The sequence below is a fragment of the Plutella xylostella genome, chromosome 15, assembly GCF_932276165.1.
Source record: "Plutella xylostella chromosome 15, ilPluXylo3.1, whole genome shotgun sequence".
Taxonomy (NCBI): Eukaryota; Metazoa; Arthropoda; class Insecta; order Lepidoptera; family Plutellidae; genus Plutella; species Plutella xylostella.
Window position 1 is genome coordinate 6669209 of NC_063995.1, and position 27724 is coordinate 6696932.

At 36.5% G+C, this 27724-nt stretch overlaps 4 protein-coding genes and 1 long non-coding RNA gene across 10 annotated transcripts in view; 3 read left to right on the forward strand and 2 right to left on the reverse strand.

Annotated features, from left to right (window-relative positions):
- The first annotated feature begins 1563 nt into the window (after window positions 1-1563).
- On the forward strand, window positions 1564-2196 carry LOC119691265 (single-pass membrane and coiled-coil domain-containing protein 4 homolog). Of its 3 annotated transcripts, none has more exons than XM_038108418.2 (2): window positions 1564-1652; window positions 1872-2196. In XM_038108418.2, the coding sequence occupies exon 2, from the start codon at window positions 1879-1881 to the stop codon at window positions 2059-2061; it is 183 nt and encodes a 60-aa protein (XP_037964346.2). In that variant the 5' UTR covers window positions 1564-1652; window positions 1872-1878; the 3' UTR covers window positions 2062-2196. The 3 variants fall into 3 exon arrangements, with proteins under 3 accessions (XP_037964346.2, XP_037964347.1, XP_037964348.1); XM_038108419.2 differs by having other exon boundaries at window positions 1568-1689; XM_038108420.2 differs by having other exon boundaries at window positions 1574-1693.
- A 627-nt stretch (window positions 2197-2823) lies between these two features.
- LOC119691264 (thiamine transporter 1) lies at window positions 2824-7177 on the reverse strand. Its single transcript, XM_038108417.2, has 7 exons — window positions 6590-7177; window positions 6208-6338; window positions 5869-6013; window positions 5422-5564; window positions 4364-4549; window positions 3643-3860; window positions 2824-3266 (listed from the first exon to the last, which is right to left on the reverse strand). The coding sequence occupies exons 1-7, from the start codon at window positions 6822-6824 to the stop codon at window positions 3026-3028; spliced, it is 1299 nt and encodes a 432-aa protein (XP_037964345.2). The 5' UTR covers window positions 6825-7177; the 3' UTR covers window positions 2824-3025.
- A 1318-nt stretch (window positions 7178-8495) lies between these two features.
- Window positions 8496-13202, forward strand: LOC119691205 (gastrula zinc finger protein xFG20-1). Of its 3 annotated transcripts, none has more exons than XM_038107989.2 (6): window positions 8496-8742; window positions 8915-9036; window positions 10783-10992; window positions 11306-11434; window positions 11556-11618; window positions 11828-13202. In XM_038107989.2, the coding sequence occupies exons 1-6, from the start codon at window positions 8597-8599 to the stop codon at window positions 12715-12717; spliced, it is 1560 nt and encodes a 519-aa protein (XP_037963917.2). In that variant the 5' UTR covers window positions 8496-8596; the 3' UTR covers window positions 12718-13202. The 3 variants fall into 3 exon arrangements, with proteins under 3 accessions (XP_037963917.2, XP_037963919.2, XP_037963918.2); XM_038107991.2 differs by having other exon boundaries at window positions 8519-8633; XM_038107990.2 differs by having other exon boundaries at window positions 8621-8742; window positions 8920-9036.
- LOC119691204 (protein piccolo) overlaps window positions 12754-27724 on the reverse strand; it is a 40777-nt gene continuing 25806 nt past the window's right edge. The window contains exons 1-5 of one of the 2 annotated variants that reach the window (XM_038107988.2): window positions 19234-19622; window positions 18574-18701; window positions 18046-18312; window positions 17536-17719; window positions 12754-17381 (exon numbers count right to left, since the gene is read on the reverse strand). In XM_038107988.2, coding sequence (XP_037963916.2) covers window positions 13409-17381; window positions 17536-17719; window positions 18046-18312; window positions 18574-18701; window positions 19234-19304 — 4623 coding nt within the window. In that variant the 5' untranslated portion in view covers window positions 19305-19622 and the 3' untranslated portion in view covers window positions 12754-13408. Of the gene's footprint in view, window positions 17382-17535; window positions 17720-18045; window positions 18313-18573; window positions 18702-19233; window positions 19623-27724 lie in introns of those variants that run through there. The other variant, XM_038107986.2, reaches the window with a different exon arrangement.
- Window positions 24564-25341, forward strand: LOC125489583. The gene is made up of 2 exons (XR_007267070.1): window positions 24564-25036; window positions 25255-25341. It is a non-coding gene; the product is annotated as an uncharacterized LOC125489583 (long non-coding RNA).

The following is a 27724-nucleotide window of genomic DNA, read 5'->3' on the forward strand; positions in this document are numbered from 1 at the left end:
TTTGTTGTCTGTTTAATCGACTTGAACTAAACCAAGGTATTCGAGGGGGCTCACACACTATACTTCGGTACCAAATTCCCTTTTCTTTGGATATCTTGTTGAAATATTCTCTCCAATTATCACGTATGAATTGCCGATATTTGGCTAATACTTCAGACCAACTTGCTACAACTTCAACATCATTACCGTCTTTAATTGCTTTCTTAGCAAGCCTGTCAGCCTCCTCGTTACCTTGTAATCCAACATGCGAAGGAATCCATTGTAACATAACTTTAATACCCCTTTTACACAAATTAATTAATTTTGATATAATCTTATAAGCAATTGCCAAACCTCTTTCCCCTGAAACACATCTAATAATATGTTGGAGAGAACTTTTACTATCAGTTAATAGTACAATTTTACAGATATTATTTTTTTCTATGAATAATACAGCCTCATATATAGCTAAAAGTTCAACTGACATAACAGAAACACAGGAATTAATTCTAAATAGACACTGGACCTTAGAATTTGGATTGAAAAATGAAGCTCCTCTGCCTGCACTATCTTTGGAACCGTCAGTGTAAACAGAATGCCATCCGTCATATTTAAGATTTAACTCCTGCAAAACTATATTCTTAAGATGGTTAACTTCATATGTACATTTTGCCTCACTTATACAGTCTATATTTGGTTTAATAAACTTTTTGATATCTATAGATGACGTCCATGTATCTAAGCTGAAATTTTCTAAGGGAACAGCCGAAGCAATATTTTCTGAACCAGTCTCTATGAAAGTATCTGCTAGCAAAGGTTTTTTTTCCTAGACACCCCTGTGGTTGTGAGTTAATATTTGCTGAAAATAAGTTGCCATGGTAACGTAAAAATTTAATTATTTTTTTTGTGGGTTTTGGCTTGGCCAACTGCGCTTTTAAGCCAACGTAAACTTTTTTAAGTGCCGCGCCGTGGCTAACATAGATAATAGAGATTGATAAATGAATGAAAGTTTTCGCTATTTTTGTTTATGGTTTCGTCGGACCGGCAACTTAATAGGGTAAATGTCAAAATGTTTGGTCTGTGAAATCTATTAGCATCACTATAGTTATTGAAGGTATACGGAACTATTATGAATAGAGATTTTTACGAAACCTCAAATAGGCTTAATGTGTTCCGTAACTATTGAGCTCAGTAAACCTACTTTAAGGTTTTTTTATGAATAAGACCGTATGTCTATAAGTGTTAAAGTCTTTGTACTGTACTAGAAGTTTCAAGTTTTCAAGCTTAGTATTTTTTTTAAAGTGGTTTAAATATTTTTCCCTTATTTAGAACACCTTTATCACTGAATAAAAATAGTTTTGTTTAGTGGCTGCAAAGCGGGACAGATTTGGCCATTGGCGAATATACCTACTAATCTCTCATTTCTAGCAACGAAAACGAATAGCCAAGTGAGGTGCCAGCATGTAGAGCCGGCTCTAGGCTAACTAAAATCACAGATAGTGCTTACAAAATACTTGTAGTATTTTGTAGTCTGTTACGTTACAAAATATGTGTTTGATTGATGTCACTGTCAGTGTCATTAGTGACATGATTGTTGATCATTATCATCGTTGATGTTGACGTTTGTTTTGTTTAATTTGTTTGGTTTGTGGAGTTGAGCGCTTCAAATTAAAGTAAATAAAATTTTCTACCTTCCTCTATCTAGCCAGAGTAGGTACAACACTTTCATTTAAGTTTAAAATAAGTCATTGCCGTCAATATATTAACGTTACGCACTTACGTTACAATCTTTATAAGTTTGGTCCCTTATTAGTATTCATACGTGGCATAACTTTTTATGTTCTGACATATCATGTTCTAGTTTCAATAAGTAACCGTCTTATATCTTTCAGAACAATCATGAGAAAGCTCAAGGGAGCAGTGAAGGAAACTGCGAAGCAGAAACGGGAGAGAAAGCAGGAATATGCTAAAATGAGGCAACAGATACACACTGTCGCATTGCCTACCTTTGGAGTTATATTTTTGCTCATTTGTGTCTATGTGTACTTCAAGACTAGGCCAGCGAGTATGCAGTATGCCTAAATTACTTCCCAATGTGACTACAAGTGACAAATTGGTGTATTTAACTATTTAAAGATTAAGTTATGAAGAAATATTTAAGTACTTGTATTATAATTAAATTATTGAACAGAGTATGAAATATACTATATTTACAAAGTTTTGCCTTTTATTCAATTTTAATACTGAGGAGGTTTGTTTTTGTATGTTTTAATCTGCCTATAAAAATCACATGCATAGTACCTACTACTACAATACCTACTCTAAAAGTAAACACTGTAAGGCCCTGTTTCACAATGTCTGGTTAGTGGCTACCTCTGTGATAAAATACATGCTGTCACTGTCAAAAAAATAACAGAGAGTGATAGCATGTATTTTATCTCACAGGTAGCCACTAACTAGACATTGTGAAACAAGGCCTAAGTATAATGTTGGTGTTGTGTTTTTATGTATATGTATGTGTAGATATATTATTAACTGTCCGCTTGCTTGGGGTTGGATTGCCGTGTGTGAGATGTCCCCACATGATTATTATATTCATTTACATACATAATTATTCTTAATTAGGAATGAAAGTCAAACATATTAACTAGGTATTTCTTTAAATGCTTTTAATAAATCAGCTAAGTATTAGCACCTGTTTCTATCAGTCTATAAAATAATAAAAACATAAGCAATAAAAATGTACTACTTCAACATCAACAGGGTCAGTATGTTAAGTACTTACTAAAATAACAATAATTATTCACATGAATCAACATTTTCAAAATGAAATGAAATATAGCATGCTTCCAGATATTGTGTGGAAGCCAAAGCCACATGTGGCTTGTTCATAGGACACAGATTTACCATGCTCATTTATGAATAACAAATGTTTGTACTTCCAGCTGATACAAAATAGTCTTTGGTTCTTAACTAATCAACAAAAAACCACTGGCACACTTAAAAATTAAGTAAAAAACTACTGAAGCATTCTATTTAATACTGACTATGAGCACAGAACAGTTTGTTTCTTCTTACATGCTTGCACAGCCCAAATAAGGAACCACAAAGTAGCCAGTATTACGAAGAGGCCACTTATAACAAAATACTGAGACACTATGGACAGGCTTAGATGGTTTATCATAATAAAGGTAAGCAAGGATTGGAGCGCCGTCCCCAGGAATGTGTTGATACCGAAAATCAGTCCAAAGCAGCTTTCGTCGCTCAGTTGAGATGCAATTTTGGTGCTGAAAAATAAAACACAATAAGGTAAGTATTGGATTTGAAAGTGTGGAGCTATGGAGGATTTCTAGTAGTTACAGTACTCTAAATAATATTCTCTGAATAATAATCCAAACTTGGAAGTGTGTTTCTAATAATTGTGGTTCCAAGATTGAACATTGATTGATTGAAAGAACAAATTGATGGTCCCACTTGGGAATCAAACCCGGGATCTATGGGTCATGATGCATTCTACCACTAGACCACAGACGCAATAGTCTTAATTACTCTAAATAATGGTAATGGTAGGTCGAGTTAAAGCAGGTAGTACGTAACATTTTATTTCTCTGATCGGTATGACGTTGGCATTTGTAAAGTCTGTGTTAATTAATAGGTACTCACCTAGCCAAGGTAATGGTATAATGGTAAAGGATGCCCATGACAATGTAGCCCGAATACGCAAAATAAATGTTCGGTACAAATGTGCCGACAAACACAGCGACGCCTTGCAACGCTGCGGCAAAAGCTGGAACTAAGTTGTTTCCGTATACGGACGCGACGAAAGCGCCACCTGCACCGAGAAGAGTTTGTATCGCTTCTACGAACCCGTTGTAGGCAATCTGGAACAGAAGGTTTATGATTACTGTAGTGTCCTTGTTACGGGCTCACAAGATACAGCACCGCAACAGTCAGGTATCGGCTCCGCACACGCGCAATACATCCGTCGCTGGTGGAGGCGAGCAGGGCAGAGAGCCCCCGCTGCCCCACCAGCTTACCACTCGACGACAGAGTGCATAGGTGCATGCGTGCATGTCAAATACATGCACACACCCAAACACTACAATTACATTTTAGACTCACAGGTTTTCACTATAACCAACCTCTTGTAAAATAATCATCAGATATTGAACATTACTGTTAAGAGGGTTCGCAGATTCTTTTGAGATAGATACAAGACCCAGTCTTCACAATAGGTGTCTCTTCCAATGAATCAACATCGCACACTGGGTAAGCAGCAACAAATATTAAACATCTCTGGCCATTAATATCCCCAAGGTTACTCTTCCACTATCTAGTGTTAGTCACTGAGAACTTCAAACGAGGTAGAAGAAAACATCCTTACCGGCACATCACTAGCCGCCTGCACATGTATCCACAGCAGCTGCACGTAGACCTGGGTCTGCACAAACAGAGCCATCGCGCAGGCGTACAGAATCGACCACGCCACAACCGCCGGCCGTGAGTAGGCGCCGCGCGCGTGCCCCACGATCAGGTATGCCGCCTCCTTGAAGTGCGATGTGGATGCTGGCTGGCAAGAAAAATGAAGGTTTAAACACTTAAAACTGACCTTTAAGATTAAGAAAAATATACAAACCTTGTTTTGCTATTTGCACAAGGGCAAGCTTTTATGAAGTAGAGTACTTACACTCTAAAACCCTGTTTTGTTTGGACTATGAAAGTGGTTATAGCTTTACCCCCTTATTCATAGAGAAGTTACAATACGTTTTAACTAATATACTGTTTTGTCCCTCTCTGTCAAAGAACAAATTGTTCTTTGTCGGAGAGGGACAAAACAGTGTATTAGTTAAAACGTTCTGTAACTTCTCTATGAATAAGGGGGTTAGAGTATAATGGTAGCTATTGAATGTTTCGGATGCATTGAAAAAAATCATAGAAGATGACAATAGGCATACATGAATATAATATCCAAGAACTCGACATATAGGCTGGAGTGGTACATACAAAGTTGGCGTTGATAACGTAAACAACGTAATTAATTAACAAGACCGCAGCAATAAAGATATCCGTTTATAGCAGTTAAGGCACATAGGTATAAGTTTCAAGCATAGTAAGATGATAAAGATTTAATGACTGATTTGTCTGCTGTATAGAACAATGGGCACCTACGTAATGAAAATGAATTATAATGATAACTGTGAAGGTATGTACCTAAGATAGTGCTCAATTAATACAATTGTACTGTTTATTACGCATCAAAACATAAGAGTCTACAACTCTACACCATACACTTATCCAACCAATGATATAGTACTTAAATATACAGGATATCCCAAAAGGTTACGTAGCTGGAAGTGTATAATAGGGTTGGTCAAAAGGGTCACTAGAAAAATAATTTAAAAAAACTGTCTGGGTAAATGATTTAAACCAAAGGAAACATACCTTAACATTATATGAGGGAAGTTCTTTTTCTTGTGGACTGGTGTTCATTTGTAAGGAGTTTCCTAATGAATGTCTTCTATGGAAATAAATCCCATATTGCACTGGAGGTAGCCATATTGCCCAAAATATTGATAGGATTTGAGCTGGAACCGAGTAAGAAAATAATTTAAATTTTAGTTAAGTTTGACTTACGTCCAGAGTTCCAAACACAGTCATGATCACATAATATATGAAATTGTTTTTCAATGTTTACGAATGTCATTACTATATTTCAATAATGGGTTTAGATTTGCTGCTCAACTCATATTCAACCCCTAGTTATTGGTTCTGCTTCAACAATACCAGTTTGAAAATATGGTAGGTAGGTACAATGCAGCATCCCCAATGGACCTGTACTCCTGAATATCTCTTCTCTATAAAATTTTGTTTGTAATCTGATAAAAGTACCTGTAAATGTGATATAGTTGAGTTGTCTATAGTCCATGACGTGGAACAGTACAAGTAGCTGTGAAGACAGTCCTGATAGGAACCGCCCAATCAGTATTGCCATCCGTGTGTATGACGAGACTTTAGGGTATTTATCCGAATCCACCTGGAATATATAAAAGAATCTTGTGTTAAGTACCTACTTACTTAGGTAAGACTTTGGTGGACCTTAATTATTATTTTTGTAAAATAATAATATTATTCATCAGATAAATTATTTTAAAAGATAACTTATACATCTCATCCAATCTTAATTTATACTTAGAATCATCTAAGTATAAATCATGGTTTTAATCTTACCTTGGCATAAATATAAGTTAAATATGCCACTTCGGTGGCCATATAGAGGCCATAAATAAATTGTGAAACTTGCAGCCATTCCAAACTTTTTGTCCATAGTAATACTCCATATAGAGCTATACCACTTAAACCTGAAAAGTTAGTTTTGATGTTATTATTGTTACAATCATTAAAGGCTGAATAATAGTAATTTCACATTCAAGGTACTTTTACAAACAGAAGGAAAAGTTTTTTTATAGTTAATGGTCAACATGCAATCAGTTTAGTACAACCATAAGTAGTTCATTTGTAAACAAGAGGAAAAGTAAGATTTATGTAGTTAATTAATGGAACTAAAGCAAAATTTATAAAAATAACCTTCACAGCATGAAGGGTCACTTACCAGAGAGTATTATAATTGGCTTGAATCTAAGGAAGTCTGTAATGAGGAACACAACAAGCAGTAAGGCAAGGTAAGAGTAGGTCCCCACAGGGTATACTTCTTGGTTTAATTGCTCATTGGTTATGTTCCTCCACTCTCCAAGCAGAAACTCTGACACGAACGGCTCAGAAGGTCGTATCTCTCTCAGCGTACCGAAAATACACAACAGAAGAGTCACCTGCAGCCAGTTTTTCATTTTATTGAGGAATATTTTCTTTAATCTTCACTTTCCAAGTTAGTGAGGCATGCTCGTTCGAAAAAGGCGCCGTGCGCGCTTTACATCGGAGGTCGAAGTGTAGCCACTTACGTTACGTCGTCGTTATACATGCACACCAGTGAACTGTATTTCAGTAATTGTTTAGATAGATCGTGTAAGCACCAGCCGGCGACCATTCTTTCTTGGTAATCCATGAATGATTAACTATAATAGCAAAGATCCATCGGTTTCTTTCTTTACGTACATTCAAATATTATAACTACCTTTGTACATTAATCTAAAGGTTTATTGAGTAATACAATAAAATCATGGGGTGAAAAGAATGAATAGAATGACAGCTCAAGCTAAAGCAAATCAAATGACAGCTCTGTTTTGACGTTTGGTTGTCACTATCAGCTGACTCTCGGTACGTTCGAAACTTTTGCATTACATTGCAGCCAAGGCAGTATACCTTTAATACAATGTATTTGGACTTGGGACTGCTGTTATTGATAACTTTATAGACATTGATGTCTTTGCTCTAGAGCACGGATGCACAGACCGCGGCCCGCCGGTCGAATACTAGTGGCCCGCCGACGGCAAAAATAATAGTTACCCTCGTACATTCGAAAAATATTATTTCTAAAAACAATGTCAGAAAAGTAGTTAATCACAGGCAATTCAAACAATTCCTTGATGACATTGAAAGCGAATATAGAGATTTATTGTATTAAGGATACAGAAATAAGTTGGCTAAGTCGTGGATGCGTGTTTTGAAACTATACAAGGCCAGAATGCACCCATAGTGTACTAGCACTGTATAGTTTCAAGTGAAAAAAATAAATATTTTACTTGAAAATATACGCGATTAGTGCGTAATGGCCTTGTATACTTTCAAGTAAATCATGGCACCATTTTAATTTGAAAATATAGGTACGCGAGCAGTCCCAACCTCTGCGTTCTGGCCTTGTATAGTTTCAAAACACGCGTCGTGGATTGACACTGGAACGATTTCTTAATTTAATAAGAAGAAGAAATACGATTTTTTCTGTCAGAAAAGCAAAGGGATGTCCAGGAACTTAAAAATCCTGATCAATTAGAAATTATCGACATTCAAAACGACCAAAATTTACGCAGCTAATTCAACGAAAGAAAATTACTGAACTTTTACCACTGATAAAAATACGTACAAAGAGTTTCCTATAAACTCTGCTCTAAAAATATGCCAGCTTTTTGGTTGTACCTATACCTATGTATATGTGAACAAAACTTTTCAATACTAAATCGACAAAAAATCGAAACCGCCTTGCAAAGGAATGTTTGGAAGCAGTTGTACGTGTAAATTGAAGCCAAATAAATAAATAAAAGATTATGAAGCCCTGCCACGCTTCAAAATAAATCAATTATTTTTAAATTTTAACATTAAGTACTTATTTTCAATTCTTGATTGTCTTTAATTACCTATAAGTACTTCTGGCGGCCCGCCATCAGTTCATAATTTGTCCGAGTGGCCCCTAGTCTTGATAAGTCTGTGCATCCCTGCTCTAGAGTCTAGTCCTCAAATATTTATTCCGGAGTTACCAAACGAGAAAATTTCCTTCAGTACCTATTTTTCTGATCTGTGATTTTTTTCTTTCTTAGGTTGCCTGTTTTGGCCCAAACTGTCAAATCAAATGTCCAATCAGCTGATTTGATTTGTTTATTGTTCATGATCAGTGAGCTTAGCGAAATATTTTTAAATAGTAAAATACAGTACAATTTACTACATTTCAATGGAAGAGGGTAAAAATCTGAAAGGAAAATTAACTTGTGCGTACTGCGATAAAGAATTTAAATTCGCCAGTGAAAGAAAGAGACATGAAATAAGTCATTGTATCGAGTTCGAGTGTAAAGTTTGCCTTAAAAAGTTCAACTTTTTGTACGTATCTTTCTAGTATAAATCCCTTTTAATAGCCACAGTCACTAGGAACAATATCTAGATGACCACTGTTAACTTTATTATACTTAACTATATTAATACCTACTAGCCAGCCAAGATTTCCCTACAATTTATTCAATTTATGAGAATACATACTTACGCCTTCTTTTAGATCAGCTTTAAGACGGCATGAAAAACAACATGAAAGAACGGGAAATGTACAATGTGCGGAGTGCGGTGGCAGCTTCAGGGACCAAACATTGCTTAACCGCCACATCAAGTATGCCCACAAAGGTAAATACAATGCAGTCAATAACTAAGTAGTACAACATTAACCCTAGAGTAGTCGCGCCTTTTTGTGTGACGCGAGTGCTCGCGTGGGGAGCATTTTGCCGCCCATATTAAAATGTCGAAGAAGCGTCCGTAGTCGAGCGGGCCTCAGTAATCGTAACTGATCGCTGAGGTTAAGCAACAACTGACACGGTCAGCCATTGGATGGGTGACCAATTTCAAGTGGTGCTTTTCTGGACGCTTCCGTGCTTCGGACGGCACGTTAAGCCGTGGGTCCCGGTTGCTGCTTCGGCAGCAGTCGTTAAGCCTAGTCAGAGGCCTTCGGGCGGCTTGAAAACATCTGACAGTCGGGTTGCCCACTTACCCGACAACTCTCTCAGCACAAGCTTGCTTGTGTTGGGGTCCACTAACCCGCACTTGGCCAGCGTGGTGGACTAGGCCTAAACCCTTCCTTCATTGGAAGGAGACCCGTGCCCCAGCAGTGGGGACGTAATGGGTCGTGATGATGATTAAAATGTATTTTTTGGACACTTAATAATTACGATATCTTATAAATGTATATAATTTGAATAAAATGAATCATATGGTATTAGAAAACGTAATATTTATAGTTTTAATGTTATAATTATTCACTATATGAGCTATCGTTCATGCTTTGGGAAAATTTCTGATCTTTTAGGTATAAATGCGTCTTAAGCCACACAAAATAAACAAATCTCAAAATTATTTAAAAAAATTGAAGTTATTGTCATCTGCAGCATTTATTTCAGCAATACAATCCTGAAACATGAACATAAAGTGTTCGTTGCACAGTAACTTTCTTCATGTATTGCACCCTTTTTTGACCTGCTATTTTTCTTATATGGACATAGTTATAGGCATGTACCCTCTCTTCTTTAGGGTGTTTTTTGTTGGTTCGGTGGTACAAAACGGGAGATTTGTACCACCGGACCAACAAAAACACTTATGTACTGTCCATATGTAAGATTTTATTGTTATACGTGGTGTAGTTATGGGCAGAGCTATTTCTTTCAGGTAAATTCTTCGTAAAATGAACTGGTTAGTAAATTAACAAAGTTATATCGTAAATCGAATGTAAACTGAAATAGATACATACCTACATTACATTTACATTATTATTACCAAAAAACACTGAAAAACTTATAATATTTCATAAAAATTGTAAAGAAAATAACTTTAATTTTACTGACGCGAGTGCTCGCGCAGTGAGCATTTTGCCGCCCCGTGCGACACACTCTCTTCAATTCTCTCTTCCTGCTGTAACCTGTGCACTGAATTTCTCCAAATTTACGTTACATGTAGGAGAGGACCGAGAGGGCAGCTACATAGGCGCTGGACCCTGAGGAGTGCATAGTTCACAAAATATTAAACATTCTTTGCTGAGCGCGGCAAAATGCTCATAGCGCGAGCACTCTAGGGTTAAATATGACGAACTATGAATAAGCACATTTTACATTACTTACATAATTATGATAGTACTATTGCACTAGTGTTAACAGTTTTGTTAAAATATGACTACAAAAAACTTAATATGGTTCTCTCTCTATGTATACACATACCTAACATGCATAAGACAAGTAATGAATCATATTTTATGTTGCACTTTGTTCCAACTCAAATCTGATAATGTCCTACTGGATATGGTAGGTGTAAGCTTTCATATATGAAGACCATGATTTATTTTGCTAACTTTGCCCACAATTTTTAATGAAAAAAAACTATTTTCAGAAACTGTTATGTGTGAAAAATGCCATTCAATGTTCAATAGTGAAGCGGCACTAAACACACATATGAAATGTCACAAACCAAAGGAAGAAAGAAAGTATAAGTGTAGTTTTACTGACTGTGATAAGACATTTAATTTCCCTCACCACTTGAAGCACCATGAACTCACACATACCAACACTAAGCAATACCATTGCAGTATTTGTTCTAAAGGCAAGTTTTTATTCTCTTTAAGTATTTATTATAGGTTTTCCATGCATTATTGGAATTTACACTCTGGCGAAAAGTGGGTGCAGCAATGCACCTCTGCCTACCCCGCAAGGGAGTACATTAGTACAAGGCGTGAGTGCGTGTTTTTTTTTTTTTTTTTTGTATTGGAATTTGGGGATACAAGTAGCTTTGTAAAGCCACATAGCCTTAGGGGCAATGTACAATGTAGTTTTGTTTCAGTATTTTTATTGGATCAGTAGGTCTTTATAATTCATTTAAAATGAATACATTTATAAAAAGTGATTAACATTTACAGGGTTTATCCAAGCGCATCATTTAAAAAGACATTTGAAGACACACAAGCCGGAGAGCTGGGTGTCATGCTCGTTGTGTCCGAAGACATTCTCCTCCTTGTATTCTTTGAAGCGCCATATTGCTCGGCATAGTAAGTACTTTTTAATAATGATAATTGATAGAAATACCATGGTAATTAGTTTAGCTTGTACTTAATGATTGATTCAAATGTAAATAAAATATCTAAATATTTTTTTATATTTAATTTTCAGATATAAAATGTGAAAATACGCAAATGGAGACTGATTGCAAGAATGGAGAACTAACTAAAAAAGGTATAAATCTAATAACTACCTTTTGCTGTATTTTTTAAGCATAAACTTTGACTACCATTGTTATTATGAGTTTGGATAAAAAGTAGCCTATGTGTTTAATTAGATAAAACATAATATTATTACTGCCCACACTCACTCTTAAATTTTCGAGATTATAATATTAGTGTGAATTAAGTGTGATTTATAACTATTATTTTTTTACTTTACAGGTGATAAACTTTCTATGTGTGCCTGTTGTGGCGAATTAATTGACGAAAGCGAAATAGGGGCCCATGCTTTAGTTTGTGGTCAAACTGAGATAGAAAATCATGTGATGTCCAGTTCACCATCACCAATAAAATTGACCAAAGAAGATGTTTGTAATGAATTATCAATAATGGAAACAGAATCCAAGTATGATAAAGAATCTAAACATCAGGATAACCCCAAAGACAATGATACAAATGATAATGATTTTATTGATGATTTAACTACAAACATGAATGAAATATCAGTAAGTAGCTGCAAGACTGCAATAGGTGAATGCATAGTTGCAGGAGACTCAACCAATAATGGACTTTGTTTATGTGCTCAAATTACCGACACTGTAGAAACTGATAAACCGGAATTGTCTGTAACAGAAGCAGACAGTACTAAAATATCAATTGATGTATTAAATAGCCCAATAGAAACATGTGGAAATGTGAATGATAATAATTGTATTAGCTGTGCTTGTTCTGTTTCTGAATATAAGAAAGAATCTGTAGCAGACACAACACCAAAGAAAAAATCTGCAATACATTATGATTCAGTACCAGAAATAGAAGTTAGACTAGATGGTGTTATAAAACTGAAAGATACATGTGATATAAAGTATATTGGACTACCACATGTCATGTCACACGTGAGTAAAATTTTTAATCAAATGGATAAGAATACAACTGAGGTTAAAGTTCCATTTAATAGTTGTAAGGCAGTGTTAGGCAATTGTATCGTAAGTGGAAATGATACTATAGGGGAGGGATGCTATTGCGCCAGAATGTCCTTTGACTCCCAACAAGCTTCAGCCCAAGAAATAGAAGAAATTACCATTTGCTCTGGACACCATTGGATCAGTTGATGTATATAAATAATTAATTGATTAAAACAATATAAGTAATATTATAACTTCAAATTTATTTACAGCGTAATTCTTTACATTTTCAACCATATTATACAAAATATATCTTAGTTAACGATAACTACTATTATTATACAATCAGACCTCACTTTAGTTTACAGATAAATCACTAAATATATGTATTAAGTATTATATAAATGGAATGTAATTATCACATTATGGCATGGCAGAGAATGATCACATTACAAAAAATAAGTGTTGTTTAGCTGTATCCAATTCACCATAATCTTCATTAATTATTTATATTATACATTAGCTATGGTAACAATTTTATATCTACAGATCACTAAGCACTATTCCTAATAAAAACAATGATCTATCGTTCTTACTCGACCCAAATATTAAGAAAATGATACTTAAACATTGTAGATTGTGATTTTAAGTACAAAATGGAAATAAATACAATATTCTATACTTCAATATTATCTGACTCTTTTTCTACTTTGACTAGTCTAATGAAAACGACATGATCCAACAATATTTTTGCTTGAGGAACATTTTATTTCTTACCCGAGCAATCGCGCTCATAATGTAGGTTTTTTGATCGATAGCATCAGAAGACACCTTGTAATAGTACTTTTTACACATCTATTAAAACTAATTAACAGCTAATGAAGAGTTCAGTTCTTAATTAAGAATCATTATTGAATTTGGTCGAATCGATCGTTCTTTCACTTCTTGTTAGGGTATCACTTATGTCATTAAGATAGTCTTGATTACCATCTTTACTTGATTCGAAATTTACGACTTTCTCATCATCTTCACTTTTACTAATCTCTTTTTCATAATGTTTTTTTTCTGCATCGACATTATCACTATTATCGGAATGTGTTTTGCTTATAGGAACTACGCTAAGTTCCGCAGAATTCCAGTCATATGGACTGGTCTGCGCTTCTACGTGTCTATTAGTTGAAGTATCTACTGTATCTATCAGAAAAGTGTTCGCTTCATCGACTTTCACCGTGTTTACGGGAATAGTTATAGTTTCAGTTGTTGTTAAGGATTGTTCCGTAGAATCTGTTACAGATTTTTCATCGTCTACGGACTTTGCATTGTCTTCATTAACAGATGCCACCGCCATAGAATCTTCCTCAGTTTCAGTTTTGTTTTTACTACTGGGTACATAAGTATCATGTTTTTGTAAATGGTCCAAATTAAACATCATCTCATCATCTGTAGTGGGCACTATTTCAGTTCCTTGTTCCTCAACCGTAGAAGTAGTGGACTCTGGCTGGTTATTACCACGGGTTGTGACATCGTTTTGTAAATATTCATCTTCTGTGTCATTGAGTTTTGTATCGTACAATGTTTTGTTTAAACTTAGAATTTCAGAGTTTATCATAGCTAAATTATTATTACTGTTATGTTCATCGTTAGATTCATTTTGTGTTTCGTTTAGATTGCTAGGATCAATATCATGTCCTTCTTGTAGTTTTTTCACTAAGCTCTTATTATTTTCCACTTCAGGTAAAAATGGATTCATTTCAGTTTCGTGGTCTTCATATTCAGTTGATGATACGGTAGACCCTGTGGAGTTCATCTTGCTGTTTTCTATGTTGTGATTAGAAACTTCATAAATGGTTACGTTTAGATTAGGAGTCTGTGTAACATTCATATCTGATTCTGTGTCGCCACTTTCCCAAACTGGAGCAGGTGATCTATTGGCTTGCTTGTAAATATATTCACTAACTGTAGTTGGTTCAGTACTTGTTGACGTATTTTTTTTAGTATTTTCGGATATGTTACTGACAGTTTTTGTAGAATTTTCATTCATAGCATTATCTATAATAATGCTAGGTGTTGTTTTAACATTTTCTAAGTCTGTAGAGTTTTCGTCAGTTACATTCGATTTTGTCCTCTTGGATCGAAGATCTTGAATTTCATAATCAGACATTAATCCTGGGAGTAAAGGTTCTTCGTCCGTTTGCTTATTAACATGAGAATTTGTTATGTAATCAGGGACAAAGTCGTCCTTCACTTCATCACCAAATGTACCTTTACTAATCGAGCTGAAATTTTCTTCTGTAGTTGCTGTTTCTGTTGTTGTTGTCTGCTGATTTGTATTATCTTTACCATTCTTGTTAGTATTTTCCAAATTAATCATTTCAAAAGATGTTTCCTCTTCACTTGATGATTTCGTAGTTGTCTCAACATTGCTGTTTTCATCATGTTTTAAAAATCGCGCGTCTTCTTGCCTCAAACCATTATTATGAGATACTTTTTCGTCTATTTCGGTTTTTTCCGTTTTTACATCTATATTAATTTGGGAGTTACTATTGTCTGTTGTACTGACATTATCTAAAATTGGATCAGATGTAGTAGATTTAATGTTGGGTACAGTTTGAATCAATCCAAATGTCACTTCTTCTTCCGATGTTGATTTTTTTCCGTCTGAAGATGGGCTTTGTGTTTTGCTTACATCGTCATATGAGCTTTCATTTTCACCCAAAGGCATTGTAGTTACATTTGTTGGCAGTGATGGGTTAGCTCCATCTGATTCATTAGAGGGTGTACTTGCAGGTAAAACGGTCAATTCTCCAGCATTTCCTTGTTCAGTCATAATATGTGTCATCGGATATGTTATAGTGGGATCAAGTTTCGCAAATGGTTCGTTTTCTGATATTTTTGAATGAGAATTTTCTGATTCAGATATATCAGTTTCTGATGAAACACTCTGTGATGTTATAACTACTCCGGGCTTAAGGTAGGCCGTGCTTTCCGATAAACTATTAATAGTTTCAGTTGTAGATGTACTCATGGTTTGTGATTCTGTTGATGATTCAGGAACTGTTGATTTATCAGATTCTGGTGTTTCAGAAGATGATATATTAGTAGACTGAGTTATTTCAAAATCTGAATCGGCAGAATTCATTTTTTGAATATGATCTAAAGCTCGAACAATATCTGTTGGTGACTCATGTGATTCTTCAACGATAGGTTTTGTTTGTTTAAGTTCTACTGATGTTTCAACTTTTGATTCTGTAGTTGTTGCGGGTTCGTCAGATGGTCCTGGCTCGGATTTCGGCTCCTCCGAATGTTCTTGTGCTGGCTTGACAGATGAATCTTGTTTTGGTTCAGTAATGGGCTCTGACTCTGCAGAGAGCGCTGGTTCAGCTTCAGGTTCGGAAGCAGGTTCAGGTGAAACTTCTGAGGGGGATTCGAATTTCGGATCGAGATCATTTTTCGGCTCTGCTGTTGGCTCAGGCTCAGGCTCCGGCTTAGATTCTGACGATGGTTTGGGCTCTGCTAAAGGTTCTACTGATAATTCGAAATCTGTTTTAGAGTCTGCTGTAGGTTCTGCTGCAGGCACTGACTCAGATGTAGATTCCCGCTCTGGCTTAGGTTCTGGCGATGGTTCTGGTTCTGATTTAGGCTCTACTGACGGTTCAGGTTCAGATGCAGGTTCTGGTTCAGCTTTAGGTTCAGCTGTAGGTTCTGGCTCGGATTTTGGTTCAGCTGTAGGCTCAGGCTCTGCTTTAGGTTCAGCTGTAGGTTCAGGCTCTGCTTTAGGTTCAGCTGTAGGTTCTGGCTCTGCTTTAGGTTCAGCTATAGGTTCAGGCTCTGCTTTAGGTTCAGCTGTAGGCTCAGGCTCTGTTTTAGGTTCGGCAGTAGGTTCAGGTTCCGCTTTAGGTTCATCTGCAGGTTCGGGCTCTGATTTAGGTTCAGCTGTAGGTTCTGGTTCTGCTTGAGGTTCAGGTTCTGCTTTAGGCTCGGCTGTAGGTTCAGGCTCTGGTTTAGGTTCTGCTGTAGGTTCTGGTTCTGCTTTAGGTTCAGCTATCGGTTCAGGTTCTGCTTTAGGCTCAGCTGCAGGTTCAGGTTCTGGCTTAGGCTCAGCTGCGGGTTCAGGTTCCGCTTTAGGTTCATCTGCAGGTTCGGGCCCTAATTTAGGTTCAGCTGTAGATTCTGGTTCTGCTTGTGGTTCAGGTTCTGCTTTAGGCTCAGCTGTAGGCTCAGGCTCTGCTTTAGGCTCAGCAGTAGGTTCAGGTTCTGTTTTAAGTTCAGCTGTAGGTTCTGGCTCGGCTTTAGGCTCGGCTGAAGATTCTGGCTCTGATTTAGGCTCCGGCGATGGCTCTGGTTCTGCTGAGGGTTCTGGTTTAGGTTCTGCAGTAGGATCAGGATAGTGTTTATGTTCCTCAAAAGACGATGAGTCTTTGTGCTCATGATCATCACCGAATATGTTTGGGTAGGCATTTCCGGGCTCTGTGCTGCGTTCGTTTGTTTCAGCCGAGGTCTGGTGTACTTGCTGCCAGTCGAAGCCAGTGTTGGCTCGGCTACTTTCGTTCACATCCAATATGTTCACGCATTTCTTTCCGTTCTTTCCGAACAACATTTTCCCTTGTGGGCAAACGCACATGAAATCTAATGTGGTTTTGTCGAACTCGCAACCGTATTCGCAGCCATTCTTGTTATCAGTGCACTGGTCAATGACCCGTTGCGTTTCGAGGTTTTCTTCAGAAATATGGTAGACATTAATCATCCTATCGTTTCTGGCCAGGTATTCGTTGAGGGTGGCCTTCATAGTTTCGGGTGTTACATTCATTTCGTCTTGAGGAGCCTCGTTCGATTCCCAATATACCCTGTAGACGACAACGACGGACCCGTTTCTGAAAAGAAATAAAACGTAATTAACTGAAGTAACATAGGTACATAATTACATAAGTAATATTTATATGAATGGTACAAGGTTTGAAGTTCCTTCGCGCTATATGTTTTGAACGAAACTTTTTCATTTTAAAGAAAATATAAACAACCAAGTACCTGATAGACACAATCTCAACGGCCAGGGTTCCATCGGCAGTCTCCAGACTGTCGCTCAGGATCCTGGTGAGGGCTGGCACGAAGTTGTCCTTGAAGATGCGGTACTCTTCACTCTCAGGGTCCGAGAGCGGGGCCGTGTACACCTCGTTGTCTATCTTCACTTCTCCCTCCAGGGTTCGAGGTACTGAAATTGGAAAGAGATAGATGTTAGGGATTTGTAGGTGTGTAAAAAGTTGGATAGTATAACCTACCTGCCTACGTATTGTATTAGGTACTTAATCATTTACATAATGGAAAACTGTTAGTATAGCAGTTAATAGTTAGCTCCTTTTTTATGGGAGTTGGTTCTGTGCTGCATACCAACAGTTATTGACAAATTATATGGGTTAAATGACCAGTGCGATGCTGATGAAATTCCCAAATGATTAAGTTTTATAATCAATGATGATATGTCACGTAATGTGGTTATAGGTAGGTATAAACAAGCACACAAAATGATAAACAACTCACCATAATTCGACTGAACATCGAAACTGGGCATGTCAGCATGCTCAGCCTCCTCGCTGCTGCCGTGGACGTGTCCCTCCATGCCGTGGTTATGGTCGTGGTGATCATGATCATGGTGATCGTGATCATGATGATCATGGTGGTCGTGATCGTGGTCGTGGTCCACATGGTTGTGAAGAAGGTCCGTGATGCCGCCGAGCGCCCGCGCCGAGCCGATGGTGGAGTTGTACTGGTCTACTGGAGTCGGCGAGTTGGTGAAGAGGATTCCAGCTGGAAAAGAACGATAATAGTTATGATGAGTAACTGAGTCAATATCGTTAGCTTAGCGTAATAAGGACTTGTAGCATAAATAGTAGTCGTTTAGCGTGGACCTCAAGGTACAATACTCGGTCCTCGACTTTCTTCATCCATAAATCATAGAAAAGCGACTGCCCAGGATGCGCCAGATATAACTAACTAAAATACGATTGACACGTCATCATCTCACTTCATGCACCCCTTTATTACCACCAATAAAACACTCCTACTCACTGGCAGTAAGGATGACCAGCACCACTGCCGCGGCCACCACCAGCGCCGCGAGGGTCCAGCACAGCGGGCGCCGGCAGCCCCCCTTCTTGTCGCTCCGCTTGTCCGCAGTCACGTATAACTTCTCGCCTCTGCGGGGTAAGAATAGAATAGAATATAACTTTATTGGTCACCACAATACGCTGCAGCGGCTAGATCCACTGCTCCATGGATCCCTGATGCCAGACTGCCGTCTGACTGAAGGTATAGTGCCTGTAGTTTATGACCAAGTCGTCGGGAATTACAGGATACTATAATTAAATACGTAGTTTAGAAAACGGGTATCGTGGTCACCACAATAACAAAACATACAAAGAATACTTATAAACTAGGAGTAATGATCAATATTAGGCCTTATCGCTAAGAATAAGGAAGGTTTGTACCTATAAGTGACTGGGAAACTCATGCGGGGGAATACACAGGGAAAAAACGGTAACTACGTTAAATATTATTAAAGCTATATTTTTTAATTCTATGTTCAAAATATAGGTATAGGTACCTAACACCTAGTTAGGCACATTGGTAGCTACTATACCTAATATGTATAAGGTATCCAAGCTTAGGATAGCTCTTGAAGGTTTCATGTACCAAAGTATCAAAATATAGAAAAGGTAGGTTACATACAGTTCAAATGTTTCCATTGAATGGTGATCGACGTTGACAAGCACTCGGTGTTCCCTCCATATTCGGCTCATAATAGTTAAGCTATTACAATTTACAACTGCGTTAACCTAAAACTACACCGTTCTCAACAATAACGATAAACTGTATGCAGAAACCAACTCAAAGTTTAACTAATGGAAATAAAAAGTAGGTAAATAGTTAACTACCCTCGCTTTATTTTATACGGAATCTTGAGTCTTGCGTTAGGTACTAGCCAAGCGCCTGATACACCGCCATTGGCACTGTTTATGAAATGGAACATTAAAACCTCAATGGTTATTTTAAATTTTAATGTTGGTAGTTAGGCTACGCCAAGGAATATAGGTACGACGTGCTATGCTAAACAGGATTTATTGTAGAGATGGAATTTTATAATAAGGAGTTGCTTTACAATGTCCGGTAAGTACATTGTCAGGCACTTTGATAAGTTATATCCATCCAATCCATCACCCAATAAACATTATTATAAGTAGGTAGTTGCAAAATAGCAGGTGTACTTCAGCTATGGGCCCTAATTTTCCAACAAAATAAAGGTCGGGGGCAAAAAAACTGACAACTAGGTAGCTAAAACATGTTCTCTCCAAATACTCAGACTTCCGAGTTTTACATTTCCAGCCAGCCATATTGACCATGAGCCAGCGTTCCTTTCCCGCCAAAACAGACGTGTTTTTTTTTCTAAACCGTTCTGTAATCTGTGGTACAGGACTGGGAATGGGCTGAGAGGTGAGCGCGGTCGCAGAGGTCGTTGCCCCGCGCTTTGTTCCTGCGATCCCCCCTCTTTCCCCTCTTACTCCTGGTGGAACAATCGACTTTGTTATGGTTAAGCCTCGGTTAAGCGTCTGTCGGGACCCTGCGGGGTCGCCCGTGGCTTATTGGATTGGCTCCGCTGCGAAAGCAGTGTTAGCTTTGGGCAGTGGCTAAATGGTGGTGTGTCAGTTTTGATTTAAGCATGGTTAGTATCCATAACTGGAAAAACGGCCCAATATTTCACGTCTGTTGAATGAAAGAATTATGTTTAAAATTAGTATGAAATATTATAAACTAGCTGTTCCCGCGCGCTTCGCTTCGCCTTAAAAAGTTTTCCCGTGGGAATTCCGGGATAAAAAGTAGCCTATGTTCTTTCCCAGGGTCTAGACCGTATATTCAAATCCGTTCAGTAGTTTTGGCGTGAAAGAGTAACAGACAGACAGACAGACACAGTTACTTTCGCATTTATAATATTAAGTTAGGATTAGTCTTAACTAAGGGTATAGTCAGAAGTCATCTCTCTCAACATGCATATTATTGCGATTTTCAGCACTTTAAAATTGGTCAATCCATTTTGGCCACAGACACACATTTCAAACTTATAAAACTCTATTTATTGGTAGATGGTTCAATAGTTTATTTTCTCTCTCTGATGAGGATGAGCAGATCATGAGCTATCAAAGCATTTTGCAAGAAAACGTCCCGTCAGTCACTCGTAACTAGTTCGTAACTTAATAACTTCATGTCATTGTTACAAATGTTAAGCACATTGCTCAACAATGATTTAAATATCGTGTAGGCTGTGACAAAAACGTGATGAAATTATTGCGAGCTTTTAGATTAGATATGGCTGTCAAGGGCTGTTAAGTGTAGTAGGTACTTACCTACCGACTTAATAGAAGTAGTAATGAAAATCTATTGATTTGGAAAGACCGATAGATGTAAGAGTAAGAACATCATGTATAGGTATAGATAGAGCTAGATGTACTTATGAGAATATAAATCCCAGATTGACTTGAATTTTAACCCTAAGATTTGTTCCCGGGTCTTGGATGTGCCCGTAAAATGGCAATAGGCCCGCCCCCTATTACATTGGGACTAACATAACACTCTGGCGAAAAGTGGGTGCAGCAATGCACCTCTGCCTACCCCGCAAGGGAGTACATTAGTACAAGGCGTGAGTGCGTGTTTTTTTTTTTTAATCCTTTAAGAAAAAAAAAGTAATGCCGTATTAAGGATTAGGTATCTATCGGAAACAAACCTAACTTTTAACCAAAACAATATTCAAATAACTACCTATCTATGTAAAATATGGTCAAAGTCAACTATTCAAGAGGCGATGCCTGACTAATGCTTTAAACCACTAATGACCTGACATAGTTCAGTTAAAACTTCAGGAATCTCAACAACAATACAATGTCTACGTGTTATGAATTCTTTTATAGTTTATTTTTCTTCGACTTTTGTTTATTATTTGAATATGCAACAACTTTCTACAGTTAACAATAAGAAATGAACAGGCAAACGCAGGATTTCTTTCTGGTTTACACAAGAACGCTTCGTCACTTTTCAGATGATGTAGTGTAGGCAGTTCCGCTTTTCTTCGGACATTCAGTGATTCAGAATGACGACGTAGTATGATCCTACTTAGAGCTTACGAAAACAGTTTCATAGTTTGCTCGAGTATTAGTAAAATAATACTTACCCTTATGTAAGTATATATGTAGAGTCTGACAACGCTAACTGTGCAACAGTAATAAGTGCTAACACCAAAAATCTTATTAGGGCAATAATTATTATTTATAACCTACTAACACTGTCGTGGTATCACCTTTTCTTCTTCCTTGATTTAAGGATCGCAGTTAATGAAAACCGTATTGTTGCAAAGCTAGCATTGTCTGACCAGGTATATTAATATGTACTTGTCATCATAATTTACAGTTTTTATCTACGGTGGATTAACAAAGACTAGAATAAGCCAGAGAATAGCAATTCAACCGAAGAAACCGCAAAAACCTATCGTGTGCCCGTGCGAAATCCGCATTTCAATGCCAAGAATCGTCTTTCAAATATATTAATTCACATCACATAGTTGACTACTTCTGACCGTTAACGGTTTTCATCGTTTTGTTTTGGTATTTTGTTCTTAAAACAAAAAAACATCATCTTTTGTTAGAGTTTAGAGTTGACGGTTAATTTAATTTTAGATTTCAATTTAAACGATTATAACTACCTAGGTCTTCTGTCCTCGTTTAATTTTATGTGTAATTTTGTATGTAATTTTGCGTAGTACCCTACGTACCCGTGAGCAAGACTGGTTCCTCTAGCAATTCTCATCTTTATGATTCTTCTTATAGGAAGACCTCAGAGAAAGAAAATATAATTATTGAATCCGCCACTTCGGATCATTGAGAGTTAAGCAACTGTTTGTAGAGAATATAACCTCTTTACAGTGCTCCAAAATTGATAATGCGCATAGAAATCTTTGACAGATCGGTTGTTTTCGATAATGTGACACATGATATTGAGTCCTATTTCTTTCGAACAAGGTGCAAAATGCAAGTGTTATTTTTAAGGCTCTTACGATTTAATGATTCGCATGTGAAGATCTGCATGTGCATTATTAATTTTGGACAAGTGTACATAATCTTTTATACATACCTACTTACTTACCTAACTTAAAGCTTATTAACTCCCTCCTTTTTTGGATATCAAGTATCTAACGTTGTTAGGTTTCTTTACGTGTGTATTCATCTTAACAAAAACTTTTCATAAGAAATAAACTTGACCTCCATGGTTTCTGTGAAATATTTTAGTCGTTAAAATACCAGCTTCCCAAACATCCACTAATGTTGTGGAATGTCAAAGTTGAAGTTAATGGCATTTGTGTATTATGTGGTAGGTAAGTATTACCTATGTAGTAATAATAAATAATGTAGAATTGATAAATAATGATAAGTTAGAGGTTACAGACCTAGAAACAAAAAGACTAACAAGGTAATTTATTCCCAAGGCTGTAACAGTTACGAATAAAGCCTATTACCATGTTAGTTATTCCAGGTTTTCTTTTTAGGGACAGATTGGTGATTGAAGGGAGTGTCAGGGACAGAGTTTTAATTTTGTAAGTTATCAGTTTAAATTACTTATAACAAATGAATGAACACGACAGAAATGTCCGACAGTGTTTATTTTCTATTCTAATGGAAAGGAAGTACCTATGTGGGTAATTAACGTCATCCTGGTTGGAGTTGGAGCTTGGATGGAGCATAAATAAATGGCCAAAGATGGGTAAACAGACTCATTAAGGTAGTTGTTACTGGAATATCATAACATCAGAGGTAGGTATCACCTCCCAAATCGTCGTGGAAAACCTGACAGTAATTTAGTAAGTACACGCAACGAGAAACAAACGACGAACAAAAAAGAGCAGTTAAAGATGTTTAAAAAGTTATTATTATGAGGACTTCCTCACGCTTCGTGTCAATGGCCGAAGCGCTGGCGTCACAGACTACAGTGCAGTAATGAGTGCAATCGGCTGGCGAGACGCGATGGTTCACTGGTTCCTCGAAGTTGCATAATCTCTGCGCGTACGATGACCACCTTTTTTTGGTTGCTTGTGAACTTGATTAAATAATAATAGGTATCTAGTTAGGATGGGCTTCATAAATATGGAAACGGAGTAAATATGGATGGATGCAGTGAGCTGTGATAGATGATCATAAATGCGACCACCAAAGAGGTTTTGTGGTTTGCGATTTTATTAACGTCATAATATAATTTAACGACCGATTATACCATAGAACAACGCGGACTCGTAAACACAAACTGGAAGATAAAATAAAATGGAAAAGAGGGTAGAGGAAATGCTGAAATTCCGTATAAATTCGAAAAGTTGGTCATCATAATGCTACTAACGTTTTTCTGAGACATACACAAGATCTAGTTAGAATAGGTATTGGTACCGATTCTGAAGGGCGCACTTCCTAATTTTAAAATGAGCTAAAATCTCTAAATTTAACTGACAGCGCTAATTTTTGCTATTCTGAAGGCAAGGATTTTAACGGCCAACTAAATTTAGAGGGCTTATTTGACGTCTTTAAAATGAGTGTGGCCATGTACTCAAGGATATTACAATCGAAAATATCGATTGACTTTTTTAACCTTAAAGTACTCCAAATAAATTTAATTATCCTAAATAGTTGTTGAAAGTAATTAAAAGGATTAAATACCCTGCATTTATATTGGTTTTCGTGATAATTTCAAATATTTATGTAACATATTCATAATTCATTATTGCAACTGGTAACTCTGGCTAGAAAATGCTTCTATGGTGATCTATGGACATTTCCGAGTGATTTAAAAAAATATAATAGAGTAGAGATGGGGTAAGTTGATAAAATAGTGAGAATAATCGAATATAATCGATTATTGCACTAGAATATTTTAAACAATAGTTTTTCAGTAAGTTCTACATGTATATTATGTTATCCACGATATTTAATGTAAGTACTTACTTACTTAAATGTTTAAATAGTTGATGATGATGTTACGTTATATACATAAGTAGATGACTGTGTAAGGGATGATATTCATATTATAAGAATATGAAAAGTATCGAATACTTACTTACAAAAGCACAAATACGTTATGAGTACTTACTTATTTCCGATGAGTACGTATTTATATATACCAGCAAAAACGCATATGATATGATTATAATAAAAGTACCTACCTAGGAATCGATCCAGCATCGATTATTTTTTTCATTCAAGCATAGTTCGGAAGCAAGTAACATTGCACTAGGTACATCTCTATGGCGCATGCGCGCTGGACCGCAAGAGAGGCGCGCCGCCGGCGCGGCGCCATAACCGCCATATTGAATTTTCCGCCGAAAAGTTTGCCGCTATTTTTTTAAAGTATTTTTGTTAAGTCTTTACAATACAAAACAAACATCTATTATAAATTATTATGTTTGTGTTTGCAATATGCAATTGTAAAATCGATAAGGTGCTTGTGTGTAAGTTTACGAATTATTTTAGGAAGTTACCTACGTAAAATCTCAGGAAATATTTTTATCAGTTGGGCATCTGGTTACTAATCTGGTTACTTATGTTTGTGTTCTAGCGTTTTCGTTTCTAAGATTTAAAGTTTTGTGTAAATAGGGACCTACTTATAAAGATAAGCTTATTCTGTCAACTATCCATACAACTTACCTATACTTACTTTATTTTTCAGTGACAACAACAAAGAAAATGAACAATCAAGCACACCCATAAACTAAACATGAAACGCTGGATACAAGATGTTAATTCCTCTCTGGGACAACAATACTAAAACGACCATCAGACCACCTAGTTATACCTACATATACATACTAACTAGAAGGATAATCCAAATAAGATGCAGAAATGAAATGAAGCAATTGTGTATATTGGTGTCAGAAAAATTACTTAACCAGTGTGTGTTGTGTGTGTTATTCACCGAAATAAAGTTTTACGTGCATAAAATTTATTTCTTCTTTCATAAAAAGTAATAGTACATATGGTAGTAAGTAGGTATATAGTTTCTTAAAGTCAGGCATATTTTTCAGATAAAAGGTAACCTAGGTATAACTTGTTTTTTCCTGTAACAAAATAGGTAGTTAAATATTTGAGCTATGTAGAGACCACTTTAAGTAAAATATTCATACAAGTTGAAAGGGGTAAGTAGAGAGTTAGATAGGTACACAGGTAGGTGAGTTAAGGTTAAGGTGTTCCTCATGTATGTGGAACTGGTCCGTTTGAAAGAGGAAAGCTGAGGTGTTAGGGCTAGCTAGAGTGTAATTCCTGAAGTAGATCGGTAGGTGTGTTGATCAATTATTAGATCTAGAACAATAACTTAAGTTGTTTTTAAGCAACCCGGTTCATGCCTACCTTGTCAGTAACACGTTTTTCAGTCATTCAATCCTAAAATCAGAATTAATAATATGACAAAACAGAGTCACTTTCACATCGTAGTTTCGCAAAAAATATTAAGTTAGCGCCGTTGCAATTAGCTTTACATGCTTAAACAACACATCAGCTCCAAGTTAAATCCATATTTATGCACCTACAACAACAATTTCCCATATATTTCACGGTTTTACTTTTAGAAATTTTAGTATAATTTTAACAGGCACCTGTTTAGACCCCTTTTAAATTTAGGAAGAAAGTTGCTAATTTTAAGTTGACATCGCTAAAAATGGCACCTTCAGAATACCAATTCAACCATCTAACCTAAGTTGAATAGTTTTAACGCTGTCAGATTCAAAATTTAAAGTGACGTCTCTAATTTTGGAGATAAACGGTGCCTTCAGAATGCCAAATAAATTTAGAGAGAATGTAAGCGTTTTTTGACAGCGTTAAAATTAGAATGTGCCCTTCAGAATCGATACCAGTGTCACCTTATTATTTAATTTTAAAAAATATTTCCAATGAATGCCGAGGTGAAGAATATTAAAAGTTTCTATGATTATGATTACTTTTCGCGAGAATTTTGGTCACCCAGGCGGTGTCTAAACCGCGCTCCAGTTCCCCGCCATGCGCGTGGCACGGTCTCTATCGCGTATCGACACTTTAATTATACTTACTTACCTAATTAATAAGTTTAATAACTTACTTGCTAATTCCCGCTGTATAAAATCAGATATAGATTAATTTCCTGGTCATAATATTTATACGTATTATAATTTAAGCTGACTGTAGAATTATAATGATTTGAAGTATGTGCATAACTTTTAGAAGAAAAAGTAATAGCAAAGCACGAGTTCGTCGTTTATGTGGGCATCGTAATTACCAGCAAACACACTTATAGACATAAGTAGGCTTAAGCTGAACAGATCATAATTTTCCTAATTGAAAGCCAAACCATTTTGCCAGATTTAACTCATTATCACAAGACACTTGCACTAAATTTTAAAGCATGCAAATATTTGTAATTTAAACAAAAAAATATATCAAATCGACGTTAGAAATCCGATGTAAAAAGTTAATAAATAAGAAATGACCTTTAAAATTACTGTGTCAAAGTTCCACAAACGCGGTGGAGTGTAAGCGGCTGGCGCTTATGCAACCTTGTTCAACCAACTAGAGAGGTGACATGGCGTGATTAATTGATTAGTGTTGATACATGCTGGTGGTGGATACCCACTATGCATGTGGACATCGAACTGTTGGGCATTACTCATACTTTGATCTTATTTCCAGGCGATATAATGCAGAACTAGCGCCGCTAATTGAAAATTGGAGTCATAACTTCATGTGAAAGCGTTTTTTCTCAAATCTGGCAATATGGTATACTCGGTATTTTTTTATACAAAAAACTATGCGATTAACCTTTATCAGGAGGATGGATTGGTATTCCTATTGCATTTTACTTTTATTTTATTTGTCATAAGTACCTAACAAGTAAATGAAACACAGACCACATTTTTACATGCAGTAAAATTTTGGCAAATGTCCCTAACTGGTTTAGAAAAGTAGAGTTAGATGTTAGGATGTTACCGTTTGGAGCTTGACACTAATAACTTTAACCGACTAAACTTGAGTGGTTTAGAGAATGCTATTGCTCTAGCTGTACTTTAATGCATAAAAAGAAAATATTAAAAATTAACCAGTTTATCCACATAACATATTCAAATATAAAATGACTTTAAAGTACTTATTTAAAAACAAAGACGACGTAAGAA

Excerpts from the sequence above, each read along its gene's own strand:
- LOC119691264 (XM_038108417.2), bottom strand. The coding sequence starts at position 6,824 with ATGAAAAACTGGCTGCAGGTGACTCTTCTGTTGTGTATTTTCGGTACG. Across the intron at positions 6,339-6,589 it reads GCCAATTATAATACTCTCTG|GTTTAAGTGGTATAGCTCTA; the intron begins GTAAGTGACCCT and ends CTAACTTTTCAG. Across the intron at positions 3,267-3,642 it reads TATACCATTACCTTGGCTAG|CACCAAAATTGCATCTCAAC; the intron begins GTGAGTACCTAT and ends TTTATTTTTCAG.
- LOC119691265 (XM_038108418.2), top strand. The coding sequence starts at position 1,879 with ATGAGAAAGCTCAAGGGAGCAGTGAAGGAAACTGCGAAGCAGAAACGG.
- LOC119691205 (XM_038107989.2), top strand. The coding sequence starts at position 8,597 with ATGGAAGAGGGTAAAAATCTGAAAGGAAAATTAACTTGTGCGTACTGC. Across the intron at positions 10,993-11,305 it reads TTGCAGTATTTGTTCTAAAG|GGTTTATCCAAGCGCATCAT; the intron begins GCAAGTTTTTAT and ends TAACATTTACAG. Across the intron at positions 11,435-11,555 it reads GCGCCATATTGCTCGGCATA|ATATAAAATGTGAAAATACG; the intron begins GTAAGTACTTTT and ends TTTAATTTTCAG.